This window comes from Hippoglossus stenolepis, chromosome 21, assembly GCF_022539355.2.
Source record: "Hippoglossus stenolepis isolate QCI-W04-F060 chromosome 21, HSTE1.2, whole genome shotgun sequence".
NCBI lineage: Eukaryota > Metazoa > Chordata > Actinopteri > Pleuronectiformes > Pleuronectidae > Hippoglossus > Hippoglossus stenolepis.
The window spans coordinates 3,663,564-3,691,441 of record NC_061503.1 but is presented as its reverse complement, the minus strand read 5'-3'; the positions used below and the strand labels follow the sequence as shown (position 1 = coordinate 3,691,441).

General features: G+C 41.9%; 1 protein-coding gene across 1 annotated transcript in view; it reads right to left on the bottom strand.

Annotated features, from left to right (window-relative positions):
• The window catches only part of LOC124851044 (dynein axonemal heavy chain 9-like), a 96,887-nt gene that overhangs the window by 57,466 nt on the left and 11,543 nt on the right, over nucleotides 1-27,878 (bottom strand). Inside the window, 23 exon segments of the mRNA XM_047338455.1 lie at nucleotides 1,857-1,995; nucleotides 3,319-3,476; nucleotides 6,028-6,132; nucleotides 7,020-7,176; nucleotides 10,055-10,215; nucleotides 10,433-10,672; nucleotides 11,878-12,003; nucleotides 12,567-12,719; nucleotides 13,210-13,336; nucleotides 13,416-13,546; nucleotides 13,955-14,232; nucleotides 14,308-14,440; nucleotides 15,749-15,904; nucleotides 18,101-18,260; nucleotides 18,377-18,520; nucleotides 19,332-19,498; nucleotides 19,702-19,924; nucleotides 20,767-20,928; nucleotides 21,128-21,390; nucleotides 21,534-21,730; nucleotides 22,427-22,562; nucleotides 22,676-22,917; nucleotides 26,696-26,804. Of these exon segments, the coding sequence (XP_047194411.1) occupies nucleotides 1,857-1,995; nucleotides 3,319-3,476; nucleotides 6,028-6,132; nucleotides 7,020-7,176; nucleotides 10,055-10,215; nucleotides 10,433-10,672; nucleotides 11,878-12,003; nucleotides 12,567-12,719; nucleotides 13,210-13,336; nucleotides 13,416-13,546; nucleotides 13,955-14,232; nucleotides 14,308-14,440; nucleotides 15,749-15,904; nucleotides 18,101-18,260; nucleotides 18,377-18,520; nucleotides 19,332-19,498; nucleotides 19,702-19,924; nucleotides 20,767-20,928; nucleotides 21,128-21,390; nucleotides 21,534-21,730; nucleotides 22,427-22,562; nucleotides 22,676-22,917; nucleotides 26,696-26,804 (3,867 nt within the window).

The window sequence follows — 27,878 nt, the reverse complement described above, 5'->3', positions numbered from 1 at the left end:
AACAGTAATAACAGTACTTATTTATCCACACACCAAAGCCCCCTTTCTGTTTTAGAAGCCTGCCTCTTTCCGCTCTCACTGACTGGAGGACAGTTTGCATTCAGAATCTGCTGAGGAATCTAATCTTTGCTCTGTCTGTGCCCTGTCTCCACCAACAGGCTGAGTAGTGACAGGAAGTTCTTTACGTCAAATGCTGCTTTTTTATTTACAACAGCTACAACAGTTGGCAGCATAATGGAAGGAAAATGAATAGATGGATTATTGTCAGTAATGGTAGGGTTAGGGTGAGTATCTGAGTAGACATATTGTATATCAAGCAGTCTTGTCCACTGACCTGCTACAGATTCATAATGAATCAAACGTATTTTTACACTTCTCAGTGTTTCACACACACACACTGATGTATTTGTGGTCACAGCCACAATATTAATACTGACCACTACATATTGATTTTCTGTTTTCTTTGAAATTTCAAATGAGTTAAATCTTTTTAATTGTGGTCATCGAGCATTGATTCACTTAGCTCCTACTTACCCCACTTACTCTCTCACTCACTCACTCACTCTCTCGCAAACACACACACACACACACACACACACACACACACACACACACACACACACACACACACACACACACACACACACACACACACACACACACACACACACACACACACACACACACACACACAGTGACAATAGATCATAGTCAGACTGGCTAAAAGCAAAATCTGTCTTTACAAACAGAAATGTAGCTCTCTCTTCTCTCCCCTCTTTTCCACCCACCTCTCTCCCCCAATGTTCTCCTCTCAAGAGTCGGGTTTTGTTTACAGGTGCCTTACATTCCTACAACCCAACAGTTAAATCACTTTACACATCCACATCAGGATCACATCACCCACACCCCCATCCAGTGATGTGGGTCAGCCCAAACAATAGAACTCACACAGCCGTGGAAGTAGAGGCCCCAAAGAGTCATTCTGCACAGGCCCAGGCAGCAGAATGTATATTAAATCCACAATTATGAACCAGTTGTTTACCTTGAGAAAGTAGCTCTCTGAATCATTTGCCATCGATTTGCAGTTTCAGCCCTTGTGAATAGAGCTTAGAGAAGCAGTCTGTTCATTATCATTTGATTTCATTACCACTAAGTTGCTAAAGATGGGAACTTGTATCGGAACTGAGGCAAACAACTTTGAGAAAGGTTTTTAAAAACGTGTTGTTACGGTGATATTTAAAAATGTCTGGAGAACTAGAGCTTTACAAAACATTAAAAAAGGAACCGCTGTGCTTTGAGAGTGAAATGAGGCCTGTGGTCGCAGGAAATTCTCCTCGAACTCATTATATCGCTTATCTAAAGTTATCTACGCTCCACTGATACTATGAGGCAGCAAATTTATATAGCACCTTTCAAGAGACCCAAGGACAAAATAGAAAAGAAAAGAAAAAGTAATTAGCACAAAACAGGATAGAAATAAACAGCACTAATGGCAGGGTGCAGCATTAACTGAGGCCAAAGGCCTTAGAGAACAGGTGGTGCTTGAGTCATTTTTTGAAGCTGTCCAGAGATGTAGCGTTGTGGATTTCGACAGGGAGAAAGGATTAAAGAAAACACTTCTAGATGGAACAACATCACCAGCCTGCAGCTTCTCATTCATATGCATGTAACACTCCACTCTGACAGTCAAGTTAGCGACTCAGCTCTTGTGTGGTGCCTCTCAGTCATCCCTTTATCAAAAGCCTCAAATATGTTGAAAAAGAGCATTGTGTCAGTTGTCAGGCTTTGAAGTGGAAATAGATGTGGGTCTTCTCTAACCAGATCAGATGTGTAACACTGAAGAGATCAGACAGTACCTGTTTGGACAACAGCTCTTTACACAGTGTGTAGAGCGTGATGAACTTCCTGGCCAGGACCCGGGCGTCAAGAAAGCCCTCAGCCACCAGCATGATTTCACAGATCAGCTCGAAGTCTGGCACCACCATGGCACAAGGTCTGTGGAGACGTGGAGAGAACACATTCGAATGAGCTCAGTTCTTGTTCATAATCATAATTCTGGACAAATAAATCTTTTTGTCATCCACGGTGCATCATTTAACCTAATATGCACATTGTCAAAGTCCTTGACATTTGATCACACAAGTTTAATCATTTAATCTAGGAGCCAAGTTAAAAAGGATTAGTTTAAGATGATCCGTTTACGAGGCAAAAAGGTTGGACAAGCTGACAACATAATGCCTCCAGCCATTTGCTGTGGCGGTCACTGAGGCATAAAAAGCATATGTCATAAGTCATATTTAAACACCTACTGTATACTATCACAATTAAACAAGCCACACAGCTCTGCGTTAATATGATGTTGTTTATCCCACAAATTAATTTAGGCCTTTTCCATTAAAGCAAATCTGTCCCTTCAGAGAGGACCTAATATCTGGCATGCTCTCCCTCCCTTTCATTCCTGCACTTTCCTTGATTCATGTACCTGCAGCCTTGTGGGTTTAGTGTCATGTGGAATTCAAAACTTTTGCTTGCATGCTTCCCCTGTTTTGAAATAACTGACGTCTGCTTCTGCCCTGAAACACTTCACAGACCTCAGTGTCAATAGTTCTTAATATATGTATTTTTGGTAAAGAAACAGTCACTATATCCTTATTTTGTCACGTAAATGAACTTAACATGGAGACTCAATCCAGATGAGCAGCAGATGACAGAGTTCTGGTAAGATCACTACTTTCTAAGTTCATGGCAGCAGAGTTTTTTGCCATGTTCACGTTCAAGTGACATCACTTGAGGATATTTATGAGATTTTGTCGCTGCTCTCTCTGGAGAGGCTTTACACAACTTTCAGAGGAAGTACTCTCCCATATCTAGACACAGAATTTGATGTGTGAAACAGGTGACATTTCTCTTTTTAAGCATCAACAGAGCTACTAGAGTTCGTCCCGAGGAGAGAATAAGCTTCTTTATGACATTGAGCAGATGTAGACATAAGTAAAGTAAGTAAAAGAAAGACATCATATATCTATATTATATATAATTAGTGAGATATTTCGGTCATGGACCTCATTATCAATGGTGAAGTGACTTTAGCCTTGTCCAGTGTTATGAGGAATCAGAACCTATTCTAGTGTATAATTATCAAGAGATTCACCTCAGGTCAGAAGTCTTTCACAGGTCAAAAACTGCGAAATTATCCTTTCAAAGACAGATACAATGTTTTACTTTTAATTGTATCTAATTTAAATTTGTCTGGATAATCACATGAGTAAAAGTCAGCAGTATATAGCTGATGAGAGAACTGAGAGTCATTTTGCTTACCTGAACAGAGCCTTCAGGTTCTCAGGAAGCTCAGTCCTGCCAGCGTAGCCGGGATTCATTGTGATGAAGATGCCGACAGTCGGGCAAAGATTCACGTCCTCTCCCATGAAGTTAAATCTCTTCTTCTTATCGCGAATGGCATCCTGGATACTCTTGACCTTCACATGAATAGAAAAGAAACACAATTAACTGTCACTGCTGGGTTTACTGGATAGCCAGTATTCCTGTGATATTTTATTTTGGCACAGCAGTGCTTTGAGTGACAAGTTAATATCAGTAAACACACAATGACACTGGGAACATGCTGATGATAGGCATGTACGTCAGTTAGCATGTCTGCGATCTTGGTTTAGCATGTCAGCACACCATCACATAATATTACATAATAGTAGCACAAACCAGTAACAGCTTGTCAGATTGTTATCACATGTTCAATCTCGTTTTTGCTCTGTTGTGGTCTCCACCAACCCACCAAAAATACTATTCGCTGCTAAACGCTTTGCTGCTTTTATCAGCTTTGTTTGTCTGACATTTGGTTCATCAAAGCTATTTAAATTTTTGATTTATCTTATTTAACATTAATTTAACCAGGCAAGCCCCACTGCGTTCATCAACATATCGTTAACATCACTCAGCAATTACCAGAGTCTATTAGTAACAGCCTGTCAGATTGTTACGCAGCATACACCTTTTTTTCAGGGACGCAATGTCATCAGTATGTGCGTGCTATCAGCCAGGGTTTACTGGATGGATGAACTGCCAAGGCTCCGTTTGTCTACATTATGATTGAATGAGATATCAGAAATGAACTTTTTGTGCGTGTGCGTGTTAGTTTGGGTCTAAAACTCTGACTCCCGGCCTGTAAGAGGCTTTATGGATTTCACATGCATGTGGTAAAGGAGCGTAGCGAGTCGACAGCTGGAAAGAGGAGGAACATCTCTTCATGGATGAGTACTCGGCTACAGATCACTCAGTCATACTAACACAACAGGGAGAGGACAAATGCAAATGCTAAAACAAACAGCGCAACTGCAGCACAAAAAACCCATAAAAGTTTTCATGAGAACATCAGTGGGGCTTTTTATGTGAAATGACAGCAGCCCACCACTGTCGTCCTACAGGGATATGAAGGGAAGTAAAACAGCAAAAGCACATTTTAAAGAAGTTCATGAACAGACACCGTTGTGAAAGGTGTGATCCACTGGGATGTGGCCCATCTCTTTGCTGTCTGGATGAATGTACAGACTGGAACTAGCAGCATCCCAGTCCAGGGGCAGCTCTGGCTGGAGCAGAGGCAGAACTTCACCAATTTATCTCCATGTTGTTCCGTGTGACGGCCTTCTGTTTGTCCATGCTTTATTTAACATCGAACTGGTCCCGCCACCTGTGTTAGCAGACCTGACCGGCAGTATGTCACCGCGCAATGCTAGCTGCTCCCGCTTTAAGAGGATGGATTAGCAATGTGTGCTACGGGAAGCGATGGCTCCAACGAAGCAGGCCGGTCACTGGAGCGGGCTGCCAGCTGTCACAGCAGGAGTTTGACACTCCTCTGTTCTCAAGGTCTACTTCTCCATGTATTAGAAACCGTGATTTATTATTCATAGAGAGAGAGAGAGAGAGAGAGAGAGAGAGAGAGAGAGAGAGAGAGAAGGAAGGACAGACGGAAAAGTGACGGGTAATTCTAGCAATGAATAATGATCCTTTGAGAAACTTTATTTCCATTATCATCACGGTCATAATCGGCCTCCTTCTCAACTGTACACATTTTTACTTTGACAGTATTGCCCATGCATGACAATAGTGTCTGGGGCAACAGCCTGCAGGATATGAAAACACCAGCGGGACTTATGAAAGCACAGAGAGAGGATCTGTTTGATCCGGGATAACTGAATGCAAGATAGCAGAAAAGCTAGCATCAGCTGAAACACAAAGAATATGACTGATTTCTCTAAAGAGGCCCATAATCAAAGGGCTAGCTACTGTAGGTTGCCCAGGGTGTACACTACTGCGAGTGTGGAGAATATGAAGCTTTTTAAAACTGTATTAATCTGTCACTGTGCATGAAGTGGAGACAGAAGAGGAGAATGAAGGTGAAGACACTCTGCAGTTCATTCAGAGGTAATGATTTAACTTGCATGGAAGCGCAGACTTTAATCCTCTTTAACTTTTATCCAGCAACATAAGCTGTTAACAAAACCGTAATGTGACGAACAAGTCAGTGGCCTGTTTACACATTCAGCAAACACAGAGGAAAAGATCTACTCACGCCAATCACCACACTGTTTTCACCAGCTTTGTCTTCTCTAAACTTTATTACCTCCGCAAAGGCAGTTATTGTCTGTTTGTTTGTTTGTCTGCTAGAGGAGATCATGACCAGCACCACAGGCGAGCAAATAAGGAGGAGGTTTTCCATCCTCCACCCTCAAATCAGATCAGAGAAGCCTCCAATTATAGAGAGGCTCTGGGGTCCAAAGGTACCAGCTTTGGTGAATTAGTCTTACAGCTGAAGCAATTTACACATGCGATGGGTGATGAAGAGGCTATTTACTTCCTCAGCGCTATTTTCAAAGGCTTATTTTGGATGGACCACCCCCTCAAATAAAATGAAAGGTTTCACATTTAAGCTCCATACGCTGAGGGTGCAAACACACAATGAAGTCTTGACCTGAAAGGGATTTTGGGAGGCAGGAGAACTGGACTTGTTCTTACCTGTACGGCCACCACGGACAGCACCTCCACTGAGATCCTGTTAAACTCGTCAAAGCAGCCCCACGCCCCCGTCTGAGCCAGGCCTTTGTAGATGCTCCCACAGGACTGGTGGACACAGAAAGACAAAGACATTCAGATTGACACAGTGGGACAGGAAGTCGGTCTGTTAGGCTCGCTGATGGGAGATCTGGTCCGACTGAGCGATAAGGCATGTGGCAAAGCAGACAGAGACGTATCACCAATTAGTCAGAAGATATATGGGAGAAACATTCTTTGCCCTGATGGCAAAACGGGAGAGGCTAAAATGTCTACCACCCACAATTTAGCTTTCGTCTCCACTTGAGAGCAGGTGAACTGCCCTTAGGAGAGCAGCTGGACCAGGATGAAGCAGGCAGCTGACTTTTCTCTCCAATTACAGGGCCAAGGAAACCTTCTCTGATGCAAACCGGAGCTGACTGGAGGATTGATCCAACTCGTATGTGTGCGTGTGCATAACTGAGTATGAGTAACACTGTGAGGCTCTGAAGCCAGCTTCTATTGCCTGTGTTCCTCCTGGAGTATATTAACACTTCTCTCTGACACCTTGCTGCAGTGGGTATAGCCTGGGGTGCTGTACACCTCTATACCGTAATGATGCCCCCGTCTGGGGGAAGCAGGAGCAAGCTGCATCACAAGATTATGTTTATGTCTCCCTTGACCGCTTTATATGCAGAAAGTATGAGAGTTAGAGTGTACAAGTGTGCATAATAACACAAGGTGGAGGCTGGATACGGAGAGGGCATTACAGGAGAAATAACAATCAGAGTTTAACTGAGCAGCTCGTCTCAAACGGAAGATGAAAAGGAGGAAGATGAAAAGAGGAGGACGTGAAGGTGGATACCATACCATACCATAATATGGTGCATACCATATCGCTGACAAAGGCAGAGATGAAAAGAAACATGCTGTGAGTGCACGAGAACAGACGCACGTGCGTGTTTGCAGCAGCTCACCTTGTAGTCCATCTGCTCGGAGCAGTTGAATACGTAGACCATGATGCCCAGAGCTCGGCCCAGATCTTTGGTCGTCTCAGTCTTGCCTGTGCCAGCGGGACCTGCTGGAGCGCCACTCATGGTCAAGTGCAGGGACTGGGTCAGGGTGATGTAGCATCTAAACACACACACACACACACACACACACACACACACACACACACACACACACACACACACACACACACACACACACACACACACACACACACACACACACACACACACACACACACACACACACACACACACACACACACACACACACACCAACAGACCCTCCTCACTCATATCTTCTGGGTGTATATTTGCATTGTTTCCTTTTTATCTCTGCTTTTACTATAACCAGTATTATTTGTGTTCTTCCTACTGAATTTTACCCATTCATTTTCTTGTTGTGCTAAACTTTTGTCTTGAAAAGTCGAAAAAGATTGTGTGTGCAGTTCCTGGCACTTTCCTTTTGTCTAAAATGGGCCCACTGAGTAATTAAATACTTTTTCTAGTTAATCTCAGAGATTAACATGCTCAAGTTCATTGATTTAATGCACAACAAGAAAAATGTAAAATTGACAATTTATGGATTGAGAGGGATTTCTGTGCAGCCTCTCCTCTGGTTGCTTGGCAACCTCAGTGTGACAGCCAGACTTCAGGAAGTCACCACTTTCAGCTAATTACTTTTTGCGTAAAACTTTAACCACAATTAGATTTTCTTGTATTTTGGGCATTTCTGAATCTTGCAGATTAAACTTTGGACTGTTGCATTGAGAGCTGCTTCCCTACTTTCAGTGTTCAGGCTAAGTATTACATACAGGTGTGAGAATTACATTGGTCTTATCCTATTTTGGAAATAAAGTGAAAAACAATATGATGGCGGGTCAAACTGTTGAACTATGCTCTCAAGACAGAGCAGGGAAACAGAATTTCCTGTTCAAATTCATTAATGCATGCTGCAGCAGCCATGATGTCAACCAGGTATGGACTCCAAATTCTAAATAGCATTAAACAAGCAGATTAAAGTACAAAGAAAATTAGATCCAGCTCTTGAAACCAACTATAATTTATAGAAAACAGAAACTACGATTCAAAAACTCAACCTTAAAACCCACTAGTTAACACAACATGGATGGCTATGGGACACTCCACACTATACTCCAGCTGGGCCCTCCTCAGGTAAAGGTGTTCAGTGACAAAGGCAGAAACATTCTGTGGTCTCCAGGTCCACCACTGACAATGTGTCCTACAATTAAGAGAAATATAAACCTAAAGCCAGGAAGGCAAAGAAAAATGATTTTAATGAGCTGCTGGTTAATAGATGATGTATGGAAGGGGGAAATATTGGAAAGCATAAGGGGAGAGAGAGGCTTCAGAGAAGACAAATGATCCCATCTGTATACAGTGTATCATTCGGTTACCAGTGCCAACAGGCTTTATGACCATCCCTTGAAATATGGCCAAAAATCTCACTATCAGTCGTTGAGGAGGCTGGATGAGGATGTTTCTGTACAGAATAACTAAAGCCAGAAAGGAGACAAGAGAGTGAAACCAAACTGGGTGGCCGTGACAAGGTGACTCGTCCTATTACAGTGTTTTTAAAAGGAGCAGCTATATATCAGTCTGTCGGTCTGACTCCTTCTCCTTCCATTCATCAGTCCCTCTCTGCTGTCTTTGTGTGTGTGTGTGTGTGTGTGTGTGTGTGTGTGTGTGTGTGTGTGTGTGTGTGTGTGTGTGTGTGTGTGTGTGTGTGTGTGTGTGTGTGTGTGTGTGTGTGTTGTCTGGGTAAAACAATTCTGCCATTTTGCATAATGCTGCAGCTTTGGAGTTCCTGCAGTAAGTATTGCCTTGTAAATACTAGCTGTAGTTTCACTCTGTTCATTAGTGAGCACTGTCCCCATCAAAGAAACAAACAATCACTTCATCATAGTGACATCTTAATGTTTGTCAGAAACACTTTTCTTGTCATAATTCAACATCATAGCTCAGGAACAGAACAGGACAGTGACCATATTTTACAATAGTTTAGATACTGTCTCCTTGAAATTGTTCATTAGATAGTAGTAATAGTATATTATAGGGGTCTGGACAAACATGCATGTAAAAGGTGATGTGAATGTTCGGCAGAGGCATTATTCCCGTTTTTTGTAACCCTGACCCTTTAAAATCCTTCAGGATGCACTCAGACATCCACACTGTCAAGCAAGCTGAAACAAGGTTTTCATTTTCAGATACTGTGATGTCAGGTTTTCACTTGACAGCAGCAAGATGAATTCTTCTCTTGTCGACTCCATTGCAAAGAAAGCCGTGTAACAATATTGTGGAGCAAACATGTTTTTATCTGTTTTCTCAAGTCATGGATTAAAGGATTTGACACCCAGCTCCCTTGGTCCATGGTCCATTGTTGAAATGAAAGCCAGTGGCAAACTATGTGAGTCTTAGCGGGTCCCAGTGAGGGCATGCGCCATATGGTGGAGTCTCGCTACATGTACGCTGATCCAGCCATCAAAGCCTATTGTTTGTGCTTTGTTCAAGCTTCAAAGGGAATACTGGTCAGTCCGGAAAACCACAGTCAAACGCAGCAGTTTGCCAAAGGGCTCTGGGAGGCAGGTATTTATCTCTGTGTAGTTAAAACTTTATCAGGAATACTGCAGAAACACATGCATGTGCATAAACAACCTGTTGGAACAGAGCCCAAACGGAGTTGTTCTAAAAGGTTTTGCATGTGGTGGGTGTAAGTAATGATTCTGAGTTTTATCTTTTGCTCAGTTCTTAACAACACAAATAGACTGTTGCTATGTACTTAGACTGGATTTTGAATTACCTCCATGCAAATTGGCATGGATTGGCAAGGATCCACAATCAAATTGAATTGGTTCTTTCTTATCAATGGATACTGCTTGATGTAGCAACAGTAAGCTAACGGTCAATTGAAATAGCTTCAGGCAATCATGTTGTCTCGCCCTTCACTCGCAACAAAGGCCCAAAGAAGGAAACCACCATACCTGTCCGTCAGAGGAGTGATGACTAGTCGTGGAGTGTTGCCCAGGTATTCATACGAGTAGGTAAAGTTGGCATCACAGATGTTGACAAAACAATGCCCCTCCTTCTCGCCCCAACAGTGTCTCAGCTGGGAGAGCCACACAAACGCCTGAGAATTGTCCACCTTAAAGAAAAAAACAACTCATTTGAACCAAAGATTGATACAAAAACAAACATAACCTGGGCTTTTCCACCTTCTAATTATGGTGGTGAGACACCTTGCTTGAATAACTTGACAGCATTACACACTGGTTACATCCTCTCAAAAAATGCAGCCGTCATGTCTGCATAAGAGTTTGTATATGATATGTTCTGAACCAGATTTATGGCCCCCTGCTCACCTTCTGTAAGATCATCTTGGCCACCACGTCTCGGGCGTGGACGTCTATAGTGCAGATGGTCATCACCTTCTGCCGATCGCCCGGCGTGAGCTGGCCAACCAGCATGGAGATGAGGGTGTTGAGCTGGGTCACCTGTTTCTTGAAGTACTCCTTCATGGCGTTTTCATAGCCCTCCTCCAGCCGGATGAAAGCCATACCGATGTCAGACGTCCACCAGATCTGAGAGCAGGTCAACGCCACCTGAATCCGAGGCAACGAAAGGTAGAAAATAGAAGTGATGGAATTAATGTAGATGGTTTTCTGTGTTCGTGATGTTCTCCCAATCTATCTTTGTTTATAAATAATAATAAAAAAGACAGCATCTAAATGTGAAACAAATGTAGGAACTGAGCCAACAAAGCATATGGTCTCACAATATGCCCTTGTGTTTCATACATAAAACTGGCAACCCCTCGCCTTTAGAGCACAGAGTTTTCTCTGTATGTGGGAGAATTTGGACTGAGATGCAAAGTTAGTTCTTGACAACCACGGCTGCTTTTGCTGATCAGTGTGAAAAGTCAACTTCAGTGAAGACGAGGCGGGCTGGGCACGTTTTATGAGGTCTGGTCATCAATCTGTCGAGGGTGTAATTGCGACTAAAGACCACTTTCTATTCTCAGCCCTACTTTGATTTTCTTAGTAAAATTGTGCCAACTGTGTCCAGCTGTCATCAGCCACATGAGAGAAGATAAAAGTGTTGACACGATAATTTATGCCACCTTATTTCATCACCATGCCATCACAACAACAAGCTTCATGAGGAGGTTTATACTTCTTTGCCCTGAGTTTTGCCCTCAGGCTACAGGCGGCCTTAACCTTCCAATAGTAGATCTGCTTTTGTCAACACAGCCAGAGAGGAGGAGAACCTGCAGATGTAACGAAGAGCTGGAAAATGTACTGCTTCCTTGCACGCAGGCCACCAGGTCGGTTAGTGACTGACAGGTACACTAGTGAATCGTTTCATTTCCAAATGAAGTGATTGGTCTGTTTATTACAGTCCTGCGAGGGCCACAGACATCTGCTTTTTTCTTTTTTACAAACAACTTTATTTCTTGATTGGGACATGAAGAGTGTTTAAACAAATTCAGAGACAACTTAGCAACCCTACCCTACCACGTCTTTTGCCATTCAGAGCATCAAATACTTACTTTTCCAAATTATAAGTATTTGCAAGTAGGGAAAAGTGTTCCATTAGTATAGCACACCCATATTTGTAATTACAATGTTCAGAATACTCAACTCTGTTGTAAAGCATTAGTTAGTGTATGGACTGGGTTGAAATGTCCATGGGAGACATAGTAGTGATTTTGGAACAGATCCATCAGATGTTGGAGAAGGTGACTAAAAATAAAATCCCTGAAGTGAGTGTCGTCAGTTAAATCGATGTGTACTGAGCCTGTTTTTACCTGAGCTGGATAATCAAACAGCCACTGCTCTCTGGGTTTCTCCTCGTAGGCGATCACTGCCTCAGTCATCTCATGGCGAACTGTGTTGCGCATGGAGTCCATCACCCGGTTCAACCACACCTCCACCTTACACAGGCACACACACACACACACACACACACACACACACACACACACACACACACACACACACACACACACACACACACACACACACACACACACACACACACACACACACACACACACACACACACGCCCATGAATACAAATGTAGAAAAATATTGCGTTGTCTGTCACGTAAGCACCAATGGGCTCTCTTATCAATGGACCCTAATGAGGTCATTAATAAGCATTAGAGTGAATGTGGAGTCAGGCAAATACTATTGGATGTAATGGAAAATTAATGGATTTATGGGCTTTGATATGCAAAACCTGTAAGGGGCAATGACAGACTAAATTTCATTTGTCTCCTTTATTGTGGGTTATGATATCTGTATTTGCTACATATTTTCCTCAATGTCTTTCCATTACAGAAAATGGCAGGTAAGTGAATTTTCTCATCTATCGCAGTCATCTACAGACATAGTGACACTCTCAGCACAACGCCTAATAGAGACATAGATAATGAGTCATTGGAAGTTCACCACAATTTTAAAGATGGGACAAAGTTTCCAGGTCTCTTTTACCTGTCCAGTGCAGTCACAGGGCTGATTAAAGGGGACGTACTCGTCCTCTCTGCTGTACATGCCCAGTGCAATCTTAGTAGGCTTCCCTTCTCCATCCTCTTCAAATTGCATCTTAGCCATGTTGTCGAACAGCTTAGACAGATGCCTTTGGACCTGAGCAAACACACAGACACATTAAGCTCGGGCTCGATTTACACTCAGCTCACGGCCTGACTGGTATTTTCTTTGCCGCTGCACAAATAAATAACATTTCATTACTGTTTTTCAGAGTTGTTAATAGAAGGGCAGGACCCATGTTCTGCTGCATGCCTGCTAACTTCCTCTTAAAGAGATTTAGTGGCAAGTTGTGCTTTACAGTGATTTATTCCTACGAGCAGGAAATGCATAAGACGGTGTCCTGATGATGGAGGTTGGTGCGGGCTGAAAGACTATGAGTAACATTGCCCCTGTGTGGGCACTGTGGGAACTACACAAGTCAACAGCATTCAGCAGAAGAGCCAAATGGTGCAGTGGAACATGGTTTTAAAAAACTGTTAAAAAGTAACATGTAGAAAGTGCGGCATACAGTTTTTTTCTGACTCTGTGAACACACTGAAGCATAACATTTCTTGCCACCCCCTCAGGCAAATATAAGTGAAGGCACCTGGTGTGGGTTGGTCCCGTTAGACAGGATGTCCAGCAGATCAGCTGACGAGACGAAGTAGAATCTCGGGAAGGCCAGACGCTTGGTGTCCAGGTATTCTGCCAGAGCCTTTTCACAGAGAGATAGTCTGTAGAGAAATAAACAGTCAGTCTATTTGTGAGACTGCCCCTGATAACAGACGAAGAAGAAACAGAAAGACGTCTTACCTGCTCTGCATGTCCTCAAGTGTAGCAAACAGCCCTGGTTTATTGGTGGCCTCCACTACGTTGGGAGTTTGATGCAATGCGTTTGCCAGCTCTTTGAAACTGGTGTCAATTCCATCGAAGCGCTTGGAGTCCTGCAGAGGATTTCACAGAGGAACACGGTCAGGGGATTTAGGTTTCCACAAGAGAGACGAGAGAATCACAGGTTTAATAGCAAACATCTGGGTTAAGCACAGCCTGAACATCAGGGGAGCAATTAAAACAGTTGTGTAATCTCAGCTCTTAAACTGGGAGTATGGGCTAATTAATGCATTCCTAATTAACAGCTATAACAGTCATGCTATCTGGGTTCATATGGCAACATAAGGGCGTAGCCCTGCATGATTATGAGCTTGTCACTGATGTATACCTGAAATATAGAGCTGTAAGTAATTGCGTGTGTGTGTGTGTGTGTGTGTGTGTGTGTGTGTGTGTGTGTGTGTGTGTGTGTGTGTGTGTGTGTGTATCCATCTAATCAGTCTGTGGTGGTATTTGTCTGTCACCTCAGGCAGCTGTTTGCGTATGTCGTCAGAGCCAATGAAGATGCTCTCTAGATGGGTCCACGTCCGCTGCACCTCGAACCAGATGGAGATGACGGAGTCGGCGATAGACAGTTTGGTCTGCCACGACGACACCTCTTCCAGGAAGTGCCCAATGTACTTGGACGTCATGAGGTTCTGCAGCTGGACCTGGTTGTCCTCCAGCGTCTCGATGAGCTCCTCGTCCGTACGCAGCAGAGGCACCTGGGTGCGTTGGTGGGGCTCGTACTGGAACTGCATACCTGTGTGCAATCGATAAACTCAGTGGACTGGAAAAGCTTTGCATTCTGGTTAAACAAGGTGTCCCCTTCCCGTACCTGTCCATGTGGTGTTGAGCTCGGCGAGGACTTTCTCCATCCCCATCTCTTTAACAGCCTTATCCACGATTCCTCTCACATCCTCTTCAAAGCAGTGCAGGTCGAGCTGCAGCAGGTCGGCCAGAGTGGTATCCTGCTCACAGAAAACCACATCAGTACTTTACCCAGACTTCAGATGAGCTGCATTACATAACATGATAATATTAGTAACATATGACAGGTGAGCACAGGCTGTGATTGATGGTTTCAGTTTAACAAGGGACAAGCACGCATAACTGACGATCATCATCAAACTGCAGATCTGCAGTTTCCCTCTAACTTCTGTCACCTCCAAACAAGAAACTAAAATGCTTGTGCAATTTGGACACTTGCACCACCTGCAGGCAGTGACAATAACTACAGGAGCGTTTCAAAGGGGGTCAAAGGTCACTCTCACGAGAAACAGGTTCCGAGCGACAGATTCACAGACTTAAGAGTGAAAGATAAGTTCTGCGTAAGAGAAAGAACTACATTGCAGCAGAAACTATGAGGTCTAACTGCGTGGATGGTAAAGAAGTTATGGACCATAGCACGAGCACCCAGTAGCGCAAGTGTTACAGGACCAATCTCGAAATCAGCTAGGCTCAACCCAGTGACCGCAACACATAAGGAGAGGGCTCAAAAGAAACAAACAAATAGAAACCATATAAATGGTGCCAGGCTGATGGAGGCTGTTAGAGATCTCTTATGTTATTATGAAAAAGTTTTGGGTTCATTAAGAAACTGTGGCGGGACATATTAGAATAGCCCTATGTAAAATATTCACAGGCTGTAAGTATTGCTCGTACAAAGGCAATACAAAGTTAATCTGACTAACAAGTGGCATAGTTTAGACCTCTGCACTGTAGCTGCTTGAGCTAACGTTAGCATAAAAGAGCCTTTAATATCACAGCTCAGAGATCTGTTCATCCATCTATCAGCTGTCCCGCTTATCCTTTTGATGGTCATATCAGAGATATTAAATGTACATACTTTTTGATAGAGATAAAAAAGTAATCATCATTCAGCCCTGAGAAGTGCTTGGTAAAGCAGAGGAGAAGCCTGTCGTAAAAACCTTTTTGAAAACCTTGAAAAATATAGCTGCTCTTCACTTTCAAAGCAAGTCCAGCAATGTTATAAATCCTTGCAACCGTTGGATAAATATTTATGGCGAGCGTCTAACGATAAAAAAGTTATTTCAGAATTTGTGGGTCCAACCCTTGTAATGGAGGTTGGTGGTAAAGACTTAAAAGTGCAGCAGGTCCAACTGTCCCCTGTTACTTTCCTTTTCTATAGTTTCAAATATCAAAAATTGTTGCAGGTGCACTAATAATTCAACAATAAAAACATTCACCCAAAGCAATGAACAGAATTAGAACAACAGAGGGCTCGCATTGCGTATCTTTAAGAATAGATTGCTAACCTCGTCCATGGTGAAGCGGACTCCAGTGGCGGCCATCAGCTGATGCCAGTGGCGGAGTCGTATGGCTGGGTTCTGGAGCTCCGCCACAGCCCGGAGGGAGATAAGGAGGTTTTTCACCCTGCTGTCGAGCCCCGTGAAGGCGTCCCACGCTCTAACCTACAGGGCGCAGAGGGCACAATTGGAGCCACAATTTCAGGTTTAATTTTAGTTAATTTATTACCCAAAAAATCCACATTAATTCAGTTACACATAGAGGCCTTGCTCAAGGGTACGCACACACAGTTGCAGCGAGAACATACCTCCACCAGGGTTTAACAGCCTTAATTTCATTCAAGCTGCACCAAATGTCACACACTTATAAATATCAGTTCCTTAAATGTGCCTGATTCTTCCAGGAATTATTTCGCAATGAGATTGTTGAAGATGCAAGTCTCCATCTGACTTACAGTGTTACCTCCACGGAGGAGGTTATGGTTTCACCCTTGTCTGTTCGGTCACTTTCTCTAACGTTGCAAAAAGATGTTTAAATTCCCAAGGGAATAATTCATGGATTTTGATTTTGAAAAAATCAGGCATGTTTAGGAGGCTGATATTGATAATACAATATCCCGAACGAAATCCAGATCAGAAATGTGGTTTCAAGAGATTTTTTCAGCAGCTGTACAGTAACAAACAGGCTACAATCCTGTAATTACCACCAATGTTTAGCTGAGATAGTGTTGATTCAGTAGGGAATTGGTGTTGAATCTAAGGGAATTTTGGGCCTTGGCAGAGGTATGAGATCTTTACAAATACTTTTTACAAAGTATCAGGAAAAACCCATGTGTTTAGAATTTAAATTCTATATTGGTTGACATCGTCTGGGGTAGAGTGTAAACTTTCCCCAAATACAATAAAGAGTAAGACAGAGAGGCAGCTTAAACTCTGACAGCATCTAGGATGATGGAATAATAATGTTCATAGAGGGGTTCACTGAATGGTCAATTGCAGTTGCAAATTGATAATGTGTGCCTAATGGTGCACTGCCAGGCACTGCTATTTTGTATATTTATGCTTATTCTTCTTCTCCCATACAAAACTTTGTCCCGCTACTCCTCCAGCAATTGTGGTTGCACATGCACAAGAGATATAAAAAGAACATTAGGAATTGCGTTGAATAGTGTGCTCTGACTTTTCGAAGACTTTTGTCAAACGGTATGCTAAAAAATCACGAAAAAGTTTTTGAATATAAGTGATTTGTTCGAATCAGTGGTTGTGGGTTCAAGACCAAGTGAGGGCATAAGTTTAATTTAGCTTTTTACTGCGGCTGCTAAATAGAACACACTCTCTCTCTAATAGAGGCTGGACTTTCAAAAAACAGACAGTTACAGGATGTTTCCAGGAAACCCAAAAGAAGGCTGGATTTTCTAAATAAAACCCTCCAGATAGTTACAGGATGTCACCAGAAAACCCGAAAGGAGGCTGGATTTTCTAAATAAAACCCCCCAGATAGCTACTGTATATTACCAGGATACCCGAAAGGAGGCTGGATTTTCTAAATAAAACCCCCCAGATAGTTACTGGATGTTACCCGGAAACCAAAAAGAAGGCTCGATTTTCAAAATAAAACCCTCCAGATAGTTACAGGAATGTTACCAGGAAACCCGAAAGGAGGCTAGGTTTTTAAAATAAAATCCCCCAGATAGTTACCGGATGTTACCAGGAAACCCGAATAGAGGATGGATTTTCAAAATACCCCCAGATAGTTAGAGACCCTTACCAGGAAACATGAATAGAGGCTGGATTTTCAAAATAAAACCCCTAAGTTAGTAACACAACATTACCAGGAATCCTGCATAGAGGACAGTAAAAGTCTTTACATTACAACTTTCATTACTGTTTAACAACATTGTTTGTTTAGCTCAGGTGATAGAAATTCTTGTACAATGAATGAATGGTTGTGGGATCAAAACCAGCTCTAGGCAAGAGTTTTATTTTGCTTTTCTTAATGCTGCTGATGCTAAATAGAAACATACAGAGTTCTGTCTCTCTCTCTGTCTTTCTGTGTCTGTCTCACTCTGGGTCTCTCCATCGCTCTGGGTCTTTCTGTGTCTCTCTCTCTCTCTCTCTCTCTCTCTCTCTCTCTCTCTCTCTCTGTGTCTTTCTGTGTCTGTCTCTCTCAAACTGAAACAAGTCTCTCTGTCGAAGTGGCAGCAAGCACTAGGCACACATTCACAATTTCTAGGGAGGAATTTTCTACTTATTCATCTAACATTTTTTGTCCTCTTTTTCTCAGCCTAGCACACTTTTCAACCTCTATACTACTGTATGTTATACAGTACATCCTGGTCTTGCCCATTCTCCCCCCCTCACCTCTTTATCTAGGCCCCGTATATCTTTAGAGAAGCGTTTGCACTCCAGCTCCATGTCCTCCACCTGGACCTCTCTCCACAGAGTTGTCCTCCACGCAGCGATGCTAAACTCCACTGTGGTGATCATGTCCCACAGCTCCTTCAGCATGCCCACCTCACGCCTTGGGGATGAAGTGGACAAAGTGAATTCAACTGAATAACACTGACTGTGAATGTAAAATAAGATCCCAACTGCAAATTTGGCACAGGACCTTTACCTGCCAGCGTCGGGCTTTACCTGCATTGTCGGAGCTGTTTGAACTCTGAAACGTTGACCTCAAACAGGTTGGCAGACTTCACTAGAGACGCCATCACAGCTTCCCGCTCCTGGATCTGCCGGTGGAAGGCGTCCAACATCTGGAAGGGGATCTTGTTGTCAAACCTGGTCAGATGCATGAGTGCACAGAAGCACCTATGAATTAATTATCTTTATGTGAAGATTAAATTTACTTGTCGGATGTGACCTCTAGCCTCAAGATAACACTTCGCTATTATCAAGTGAGAAGGCGAGGCAAGGTGACAGTCTTATCTTTTCAAAGGTTCTCACTGAACGGAGTCAGTACTGTAAATTAAGTAGCCTTCACTGACTGACTGAGGCAAATCTGGTTCAAACAGTACCACACCTCTCCATTCACCTCCTATTGATCATATATAAGCTGCAGAATTAATAGAATTCTTACGAAACATAATACACTAGTTATAAGCCGATGTCAGGTCCTTTTTAACAGTGTATTAATCCACTGTCAACAACTGTAGCATATTTATTAATTATATTTCTTGTATCTATTAATGAAGTCTGTTATATATAAAATAATGATGAAATATTTTCAATAAACATATCTGCAAAATGTTCACTGTTCATTTGTTTCATTTTGTTATAAACTATATTCACTTGTAGCAACTATATTTCATTTATTTTTTTCCTTTAAGTTTTAGTGACTCAAAGTATTTTGTTTGAAGTTAACAGGCAATGATGCTGATTTTTAATAAGATTTACTGGCCAGTTCAACCAAACTGAACTTTGACCCCAAATATAGTAACCTTCCAAAAACATATCCAGTGGCAAAGTATCTGATTTATAGAAAGTTGAAGATATAATTTAACTTTTGAGAAAAATGTTTAAAGATACATTTTGTATCTTTGGATTCTGTAGTTATTTAATATGGTGCAAAGTGGGTTTCAGTTGTCCTCACCTGAAAGGCCCATTTCTGCGAAAGTCCTCCCTGAAGGTGTGCTGCTCCACATCAAATGAAGCACATTTGCTTCGCAGGCTAGACACCTCAGTGGCCTGCAAAGGCGCCACTTGCTGTTTGGCCGACACCGTCTGCTTTCTCACATTGTTCCACTTTTCTGGCAACTCCTGCAGATGGACAGATAGATTTGATGCAGACAGAGGGAGATAAAGAGGAAGAGAGAAAAACGAGGGGTGCAGTAGTGACAGATGATGAATGGCCAGGAGGAAGAGGGTGGAACAGGAACGGGCAAATGGAAGATGCAAAGTAAAAGTACGAGAAATGGTTGTCTACGCTGAGTGATCTGAAATGACTGAACACCAGCCCTTACCTCTAACTGTTTGTAGACCACATCAGGCAGCTCCTGCTCATACACCTTCAGCAGAGTGATGGTTTCCTGCAGGGGCTCAAACATGGCGTCTGTGGCTTTTTGTCTTTCTTTTATAGCCAACAGGTGACCCATGATGTCCACCAGGCCATCGTAGTCACCCTCCTTCACTTGTTGGCCCAGGCCAACCTTAGTCACGCAGATAAACTGTTCCAGGTCTGACAGGCTGAGGATGAATGACTCTGATCATTATAGAGGTTCATCAATTTTACAAGAGCTTTACTTGTCATGAGCAGTACAACTGAAATCAGTCGTGACCCCACATGATGTCATCAGGGGTCATCTCAGTTCAGAAATGGAGAAAACAAATTTTGAAAGGAAATCCTGCATTATAAATTTTGCGGCTCGACAAACACAGGCATTGACGATGGACATGAAGAGAAAGTTATCCAATTGCATTACAGAACATGGAGGATCCAGTATTTTGGAGCTTGAAGCTTAAAGAGTAGAATATGTTAGACTCTATAATGCTAAAAAGACACTGGAAGTCATTGAACCACTTTAATAGCTTAAGATTCTAAGTGTAAAACAGGAGGATTTTCTTCTGATCTGGCACTGATGTGCACACTGTATGAAAAGTAATCCACGGCTACAAACGTTCCATTGAAAAAATCGCTACACCAGAGGCATGGTTCATGGGTGTGTTCTGTGTGGATGCAATTAAATAAACTGTGCCTTCTCCAATTCCCCTTAAAAACCAGGTGCACTTTGCCAGATTGCTATTATAGACGAGTCAGGGAGATTTTTGCATAGAACATGTTTTCACTCGAAAGTCATTACAGATCAGTTTGTGTAAAAGCTAGACTATATGCCCATTGTGCACATTACTGGTGAATGGAGTAAACAAGTCTGAAAAATGTAATAAAGATCAACTCGAAGCAGAAGGTTTGTGCAAAATTGCTTTGAGTTGAAGTTTCCTAACATTATCTGTCATAAGCTAATGGTTTCACCCAACCAAGAAAGGCTTACTTGTAGTCAAACCCCCAAGTTTATGAAATATTGCCTCACCTGTTGGTTACATTGTCAATTAGGTGCTGTTTGAATATGAAGCTCCACTTTTTGATGATGTTGAGCAAGGCACTCTTCATGATGCGGCCATCCACCTTCATCCACCCATGGAACACATGCACTGCCTCCAGACCGTGCACCTCTTCGTAGATCTTCTCATACCTACAGTATCATGACAAACAGATTCCATTCAGGTACATAAGGGGTTAAGCCCCTAAGGCTTATTTCACCTTATTTTCCAATCTTTTCTCCAAAATAAAATCCTATTCCAATCCTTTAAAGTTGAGATGAACATAAGAATGACCAGAAATTCAAGAGCAAACACAAATAAGTGCTCAAACTCTGCTTCACCAATACCCACTTGTTTATCTCCTCCTTGAAGCCATCCAGTGCTGGCGGGCTTTCTGGGACTTCATCATCACCATCAACCTCCATCTCTTCGCTGGTGAGAAAGTGGCCGTACTGGAGGAACTGACGCATTAACTCCCTCCTATCATCCACGTACAGGAAGCTGTAGTGGTGCAGAGAGCTGCGAAACTCACAGCACGTTTCCATGACGCCCTGCACACGTTCCAAAAGGACTTGACGCATGTCAGCCAGGTCAGCCATGTCCTCCATGTCAGCCTGAAGAAAACGGATCACCAACCGCAGCATTTAGTCAGTAGTTTTGAACATGCCAATAGAAGGGTCATGCATTTAAGATATTACAACTTAAGGCAAATGACTGTGTATTGTAGATATTGGAGCTGAACCACAAACAACAGTACCTGGTAGTGGGGGAAGGGGATGTGCTGGGCGAGGCGTGGCACCAGTGAGGAAATTCTGAACACATCCTTGATGAGGCTTTCCACCAACTCAAAGAAACCGTCCCCAGCTCCAGACTCCAGAGAGGGAGAGAACACCATGTCAGGGATCTTCAGGCTCAGCTCAGTCTCAAAAAGAGGGGCCCCTGCAGTTCTCTGGTCTGGACCCAAAGGAAAAAGTGGAAACTGTTAAAACAACACTGAAAACTCTTCTCAAGTAAGATATTGTGATATGTCTCTCCTTACTTTAATAAAGGATATTAATATATTTTATGCAAAATAAGATGCAGGATGAGAAGTGCTGAAGCTTTATTCTATAGAGTTTTCAGCATCTGCTCTTAGTCGTATCTTCCCATTCGATATTTCAGGGTCAGTTTGCTTTTAAAAAGCTTCCTGATCGTAAAAAGATTTTCTGAACCCAAACAAGAACAAGGACAGGGAGAGGAGGATGATGAAGTAGAAGCAAGGAGGAGATGAACTGGATACTGTAACAGGCTGGCAATGATTCACCACATCTTGAACCACGTCCAATTCATCTAAACCCGTTGACAAAAGGTGACACAAGGTCCCGGGTGAATGCGCTCATTTGGCAAGACCAAAAGGTGAGAGATTATCAAACATGATAAACCACAGAAAAAAGCAGTGAGACAAACTCTTCTACTAGGGATGAGCGAGTACACGAGTATTCGGCTCAACCCTATCTTCTACTGCCAATGGGAAGAGTCAATCGCCTTTTTTTAGCGGGTTTACCCACGTTTAAATAACCCGGGTAAACCATCTAATTTTAATAGTATATTATAAGTTTTTCATTCTGTGATTTGATTGTTCTGTTTACTTTCTCCTCATGAATGTCCTACCTGTGTTATCCAGGAAGAACTTGAGAGAGTTTTTGATACTGTTGAAGAATCCGTCTATGACCATGTCGTCGATGTACTCAACATAGGCCTTCCACTCCTCAGAAGATGGCTCAGCTCTGAACAGCTCCAGATTGCTCTAAGACGTGACGAAGAGGGACACAGAGACAACAACAAAAATCTGAAATCACAGACTTATATTAAAGCCGATTTGACATTTCACACAAACACAGAATAACATCTTTTACCTACCTTAAGCAGGAAGTGAATCTTTTCTCCTGAGGACCGGATCAGACCGTAAATCCTTTCCACCCTCTCAGCCCTGTCCTCCAGATTGAGCAGTGCATCTTTTTTGTCCTCCTTCCTGTTGAACATAGGGGTGGCCCAGGACCTCATGCAGCTTTGGATCTCCTCTACATTGTCTTTGGTTCTCTGGAGTTGGCTCTCCAGGTCACAGACGGAGTCTCGCACTTCCTGGATATACTGCCAAATACCTAGAGAGGGAAATATGACGGAGCAGTGAGAACGAGAGTGTGTGACTGAAATACTGGAACCACCTAGAAAATGTTTTCTTCTTGTGTCTTATGTTTTCCTTCAGAAGACAACTTAACCTGCATAATTAAGATACGTTTGACAACTGAGGTCTCTCATTTCATCGCTTCTGTTTTCCTTTTACAAATTGTGTAGTTTTCTGAAGTACTACTTTGAATAATATCCAAACAGCAGGGTGGGGAACCTCTGGAATGTGCTCTTGCCCATGAGACAAGTGATGAAAAAAGAAAATTTCTTCTGTGACACAAAGAGAGACACTGAGACTGAGTAACCATTTCTACCATGATGTGAAAATTAAAAAGATCAGAAATCACCTAATCACCAAATAGAATGACGAAATTAGGAGGAAACTTTCCACACAAGCAAAGAAAAACATCCATAGCAAACATCGGATGTAACAAATGCTGTGCAAAAAGCCATTTTAGAGTCTTATCACTTCTGATTTTGACTTAAGGAAGAACTGCTGTCTTCACAAGTCATGCATGGCTACACCTCATCACTACCATCTGACATCAGACGCCTCACCAAAGAGAAACAGTTCCAGCTGGCATTAGGGTTAGTATGATATCGTGACTAAAGTAAGTAAGAAAAGAGATTTTTTTCAGTAAAAAGAGTTTTACATCAATAACCTGGCACCCAACATTCTTTTGGTTGGGGAATTATGACAAAAAAACCTGAGAGAAGAAGAAAAAACCCTGGAGCAGAGGAGAAATCTGAGAGTAGACATTTCACACACACACAGAAGCAGTAAGAGCCTGAGAAGAAGAGCTAAAGCACAGGAAATAAGCAAAGCAGGATAAACTTGAGTGCAAGCACAATAAGTCCTGCCCTCAAACTGAAAGACCACATTCTGAATAAAGATAGGAAAATACCCTATAGAAGGACATAGATTAAACTCAGAAGCAATAGTTAAAATCACAGCAACCAACAAATGACGACAGAGAAAAAAACAAGCACATTATATTATATCTATATGTGTTCAGTTAATTAGTATGGCCCGCAAAGGATGTTATAAAAATTGAAATGGCCCTTGACAGAAAAAGGTTTCCCCTCCCCTGCCATAAAGAGATGTCAGTGTGAGTGTGCTTCAGCAGTTTTCACAGCATTTAAACAGACTCGCTTTAGTCGATGCATGAATATTTAAGCATTCAACCAAAATACAGTTATCAGGCCCAAAATGGAATGAAGACTCCAGCTATTTCCCAATTCAGGGGCTGCATCCCTCAGACGCTGCATTTGAAGAACAGTGGCATCAATGCGGAGTGACTAGTGTGTCCCATTCTAAGGCTCCTTCAAATGGGGTGAAGAAATGTGGGTGGATCCTTCTCAGCACAACCTATCTCAGGATTCATTGCGTGCCGGTGTTGAAGCTAACAAGTGGCTATGCAAGCTAACGTGAATGCAGCAGCTCAGAGTAGGTAACGATGCACCGGTAAGAGTGGGACAAGCTAGTGACACATATAGGAAATCCTCCATAGACCAGCCATCTCATTTAAGTTCAGCCTTCAAAGTCTAGATTGGCCTGGTCCTTCGAAGGATGAGGTCCCTGAATTGGGACACAGCTTGTTTTTACTTTTACATTGGAAATTTCACTTGTACATTTTTTTCCTGCATAATATATATATTTTTTAAAGAAATACAATACTAGTCATCCTATACTCCTTTACCAAATGAAAGTGAAGTGTATCTACAAATACACACCCACTGCGCAGCATGAAGGAGATAAGTGTGTGCAGCTGCTGAACATTCTGCAGAGGGACTGTGACTTTGTCCCCACAGACAGCCGCATGCTTTCACTTTTACCGTAAACTCTCTTCTCATTTCTGCTGCGTTCTTCTTCTGGGAATCCCAGGGGCTGAAGGAACTAACAACATGCCTGCCAGCGCAGTGTCAATCAGAGCATATCAATGATTGAACACCTCTCCTTTTCTTATTTTATATGTTTTAAATGCAAAGCATCGCTGTTGTCACATCTGTCAGCATCCTGCTCTACCCTCGAAATGAGAAGGATGGAGGGAAACACCAGGGAGTAGGAGGAAGGAGGAAGATTTTGATTATACAAATAAATATCTCCTTGAACACTGTGTATAGCTGCTTGTCATTCTATAGTTTACTATAATACAAATACAAAAATATTTTTGATAGATTTTACATTTGCTGCTTTAAACACAAATATTAGCTGTTCTTTCTTAAACAAATATCACACACACACTTTGACTTCAACAGCAGATTGAAGAAATGACATCACAGAGCTGGATTTACAATCTGACTGTCGGCATTTGAGACGACAACAGAAACAAACGGGAAAAAGAAGACTTGGATTACTAATCAAAGGAGTTCAGCATCTTGGGAAATTTGGGAAATTCGAGTGACTAGCCTAGCTTAGCATTAAGAATGGAAGCAGGGGGAAACAGCTAGCCTGACTCCAACAGATAAGCCCAACAGATAAATCGGTTGGTAGATAAAAATCCCCACATATGAGCCTTTCACAGACATATCCATATCAGCATCTCTGTTTGCTGTCATGCTGCGAAAGGAAAACCTTTATGTTTCATATTTACATTTTAGGTAAAAAAAAAAGTGTATATTTTCTGAAGTCAAGCTCTATACATTTGCTTGTAATTGAGTCTTCTTTGTATTTTTTTTTTATTATAATAATGTCTATGATGACACTGTGATTACATTTATTTTTCATAAGGGTTTGGAATCATCTTACGATACAATGCCAAACCTCTGTATGTCGACTGTTATATCAGAATCAGAAATGATTTACTCCCTGTATTGGTATCAGCATCAGAGCACACAAATCCATATTAGTGGGCTTTACTCTGTACGCAGTTCAGCAATACACATTTACCCCTGAAGCTCAATAATTAAGAAGCAGGAGGAGTCAGATCAGAGTACTAACGTAAAATCAGTTTTCCAATTATTAACCAAAATAGCCCACTTTCCATTTTTCCAGTGTCCCTAAACATTAAAAATCAAGTAGAACACAGTTTTGGTTTGCTGTAATTGTCATTTTTCAAAATTTCATTTGAATAAAAAAAAACGCATGTGACTGAAATCACTAAAGAGGATGAACCCAGAAGTTAAATTAAAATATTAATATAGAAAAATAATTTTGCATACTTTATTGCCCGGAAATGATCACTAATGTTTTTTGACTTTATCACAGAGAATGAACGCAGGTAGATAGATAAGGTCACTGCATTAGACTCTAAACAATATAACTGTTGCACTATAGTCTTGTGTTATTACAAGACCCTGATAAACATCCATCTAGTGTTGCAGAGGTGCTTTCTGTGGTTGAAATCCAACTCTGAATTACAAATCTAAAACAACACCATGTATCCTGTTACCTCTCTCTGTCAGAACAACCTCATTGATCCACAGACGAATCAATGCAATAAAGATTTATTTTAAAGTTTTGTGTTAAAAGTGTAAGTTTTGTATTATACAGTGATACACTGTTTCTGCTGCTGAGTAGTTCAAATGTAATTTGGTAAAGCTGTGAGCACCACTACATGAAATATACTTACCTCACCTGTACTGTGGTGCAGGCAGAAACTGTCAAGCTAAAACTATCACCATGGCTACAAGTGCAGAAAAATTGTTTTCTGTAAGGCAGGTTAAACCAACCATTTAACAGTCACAAAAATAAAACAATTACATGGGTAATTTCTCAATTATGCGTCTGCTAGTATGAGTAAATGTCCAGACCTTGGCTGTTCCAGTTCAGACTCTCCTCAGCGTTTTGGAGCTGAGCGTCGATGTCCCTGAGTTGGCCCAGCACCAGAGGATGTTCCACGTCGAGCACAGAGTGCATCACCTGCAGACAAACAGTGGGAGAAAACAAGAAGGAAAAGAGGGATGTGATGTGATTTCCAGCTCCCATTAAGCGTTCAGAGAAATATCATTTTAATAGAACCGCCAGTGAAAGGCCACACAAGAGCCCAGAGCATCAAGACGGGTGTTGTCCTCATTATAGTCACTGTGTCTGGATCCAACCATGTTGCTGGGACTTAATCGGACTTGAGGGTTTTGCTACCTGAAGCAATGAAATGCTGTAATTCTAAAAATTGTGGCAGCTGTGACACATGTGGCTGAGCTGAAATAATTACATGGTGATTGCTCTTATATTGTTTTATGATACTTTATTGCAATATTATATTGCCCATTACCCATTACAACATAACTGAAATTTGAAGCAGTATATTTTATGGTCTAATGTCTAAACTCAGTAAGTAACTCATACACACAATACTCATTACTTGTCAATTGCATAATCTGAGAATCAGATTCAAATACATTTTCTTGTTTTAGCAGTCTACAGTCTGTATGTCTATGTGTTCCATTCTAGTGAACACCTAAAGGGAATTTCTTCAAATTAAACAAATATTCACAACTAAAACATGAACTAATTAAATTCTGATGGTCAAAGTTCAAGGGTATGCTGATTTCACAAAAGACAATTCTTAATCAGGAATCATATTTCAAGAATTAAGGAATAATTCTGACAAATTTTCAGACAATTATTTAATTTAAAAATGTGAAAAGGATGACTTTTATAAATCTAAAAGGCAACATCACATCACATTATAGTGATATCATTATTTTGTCCAAAAACACCTCTGGCCATTATTTAACTCCCTAATTCAAGAACAGGAGGAGATACGGTAAATGGGCTGTAATTAAATAGCACTTTTCTCTTAACAACCCCTAAACAGTAAAGTTGACTTTGTCTACATGTCATGCATCTCATCCACACGCTACTCAGGAGCAATTGTGGGTTCAGTGTCTTGCCCAAGGGCACATTTCAGACTGGACGAGCCCAGAGATTAGTGGACGACCCGCTATAGCTCCTGAGCCACAGGATATTGTGATTGTATATTTTGTAACTGGT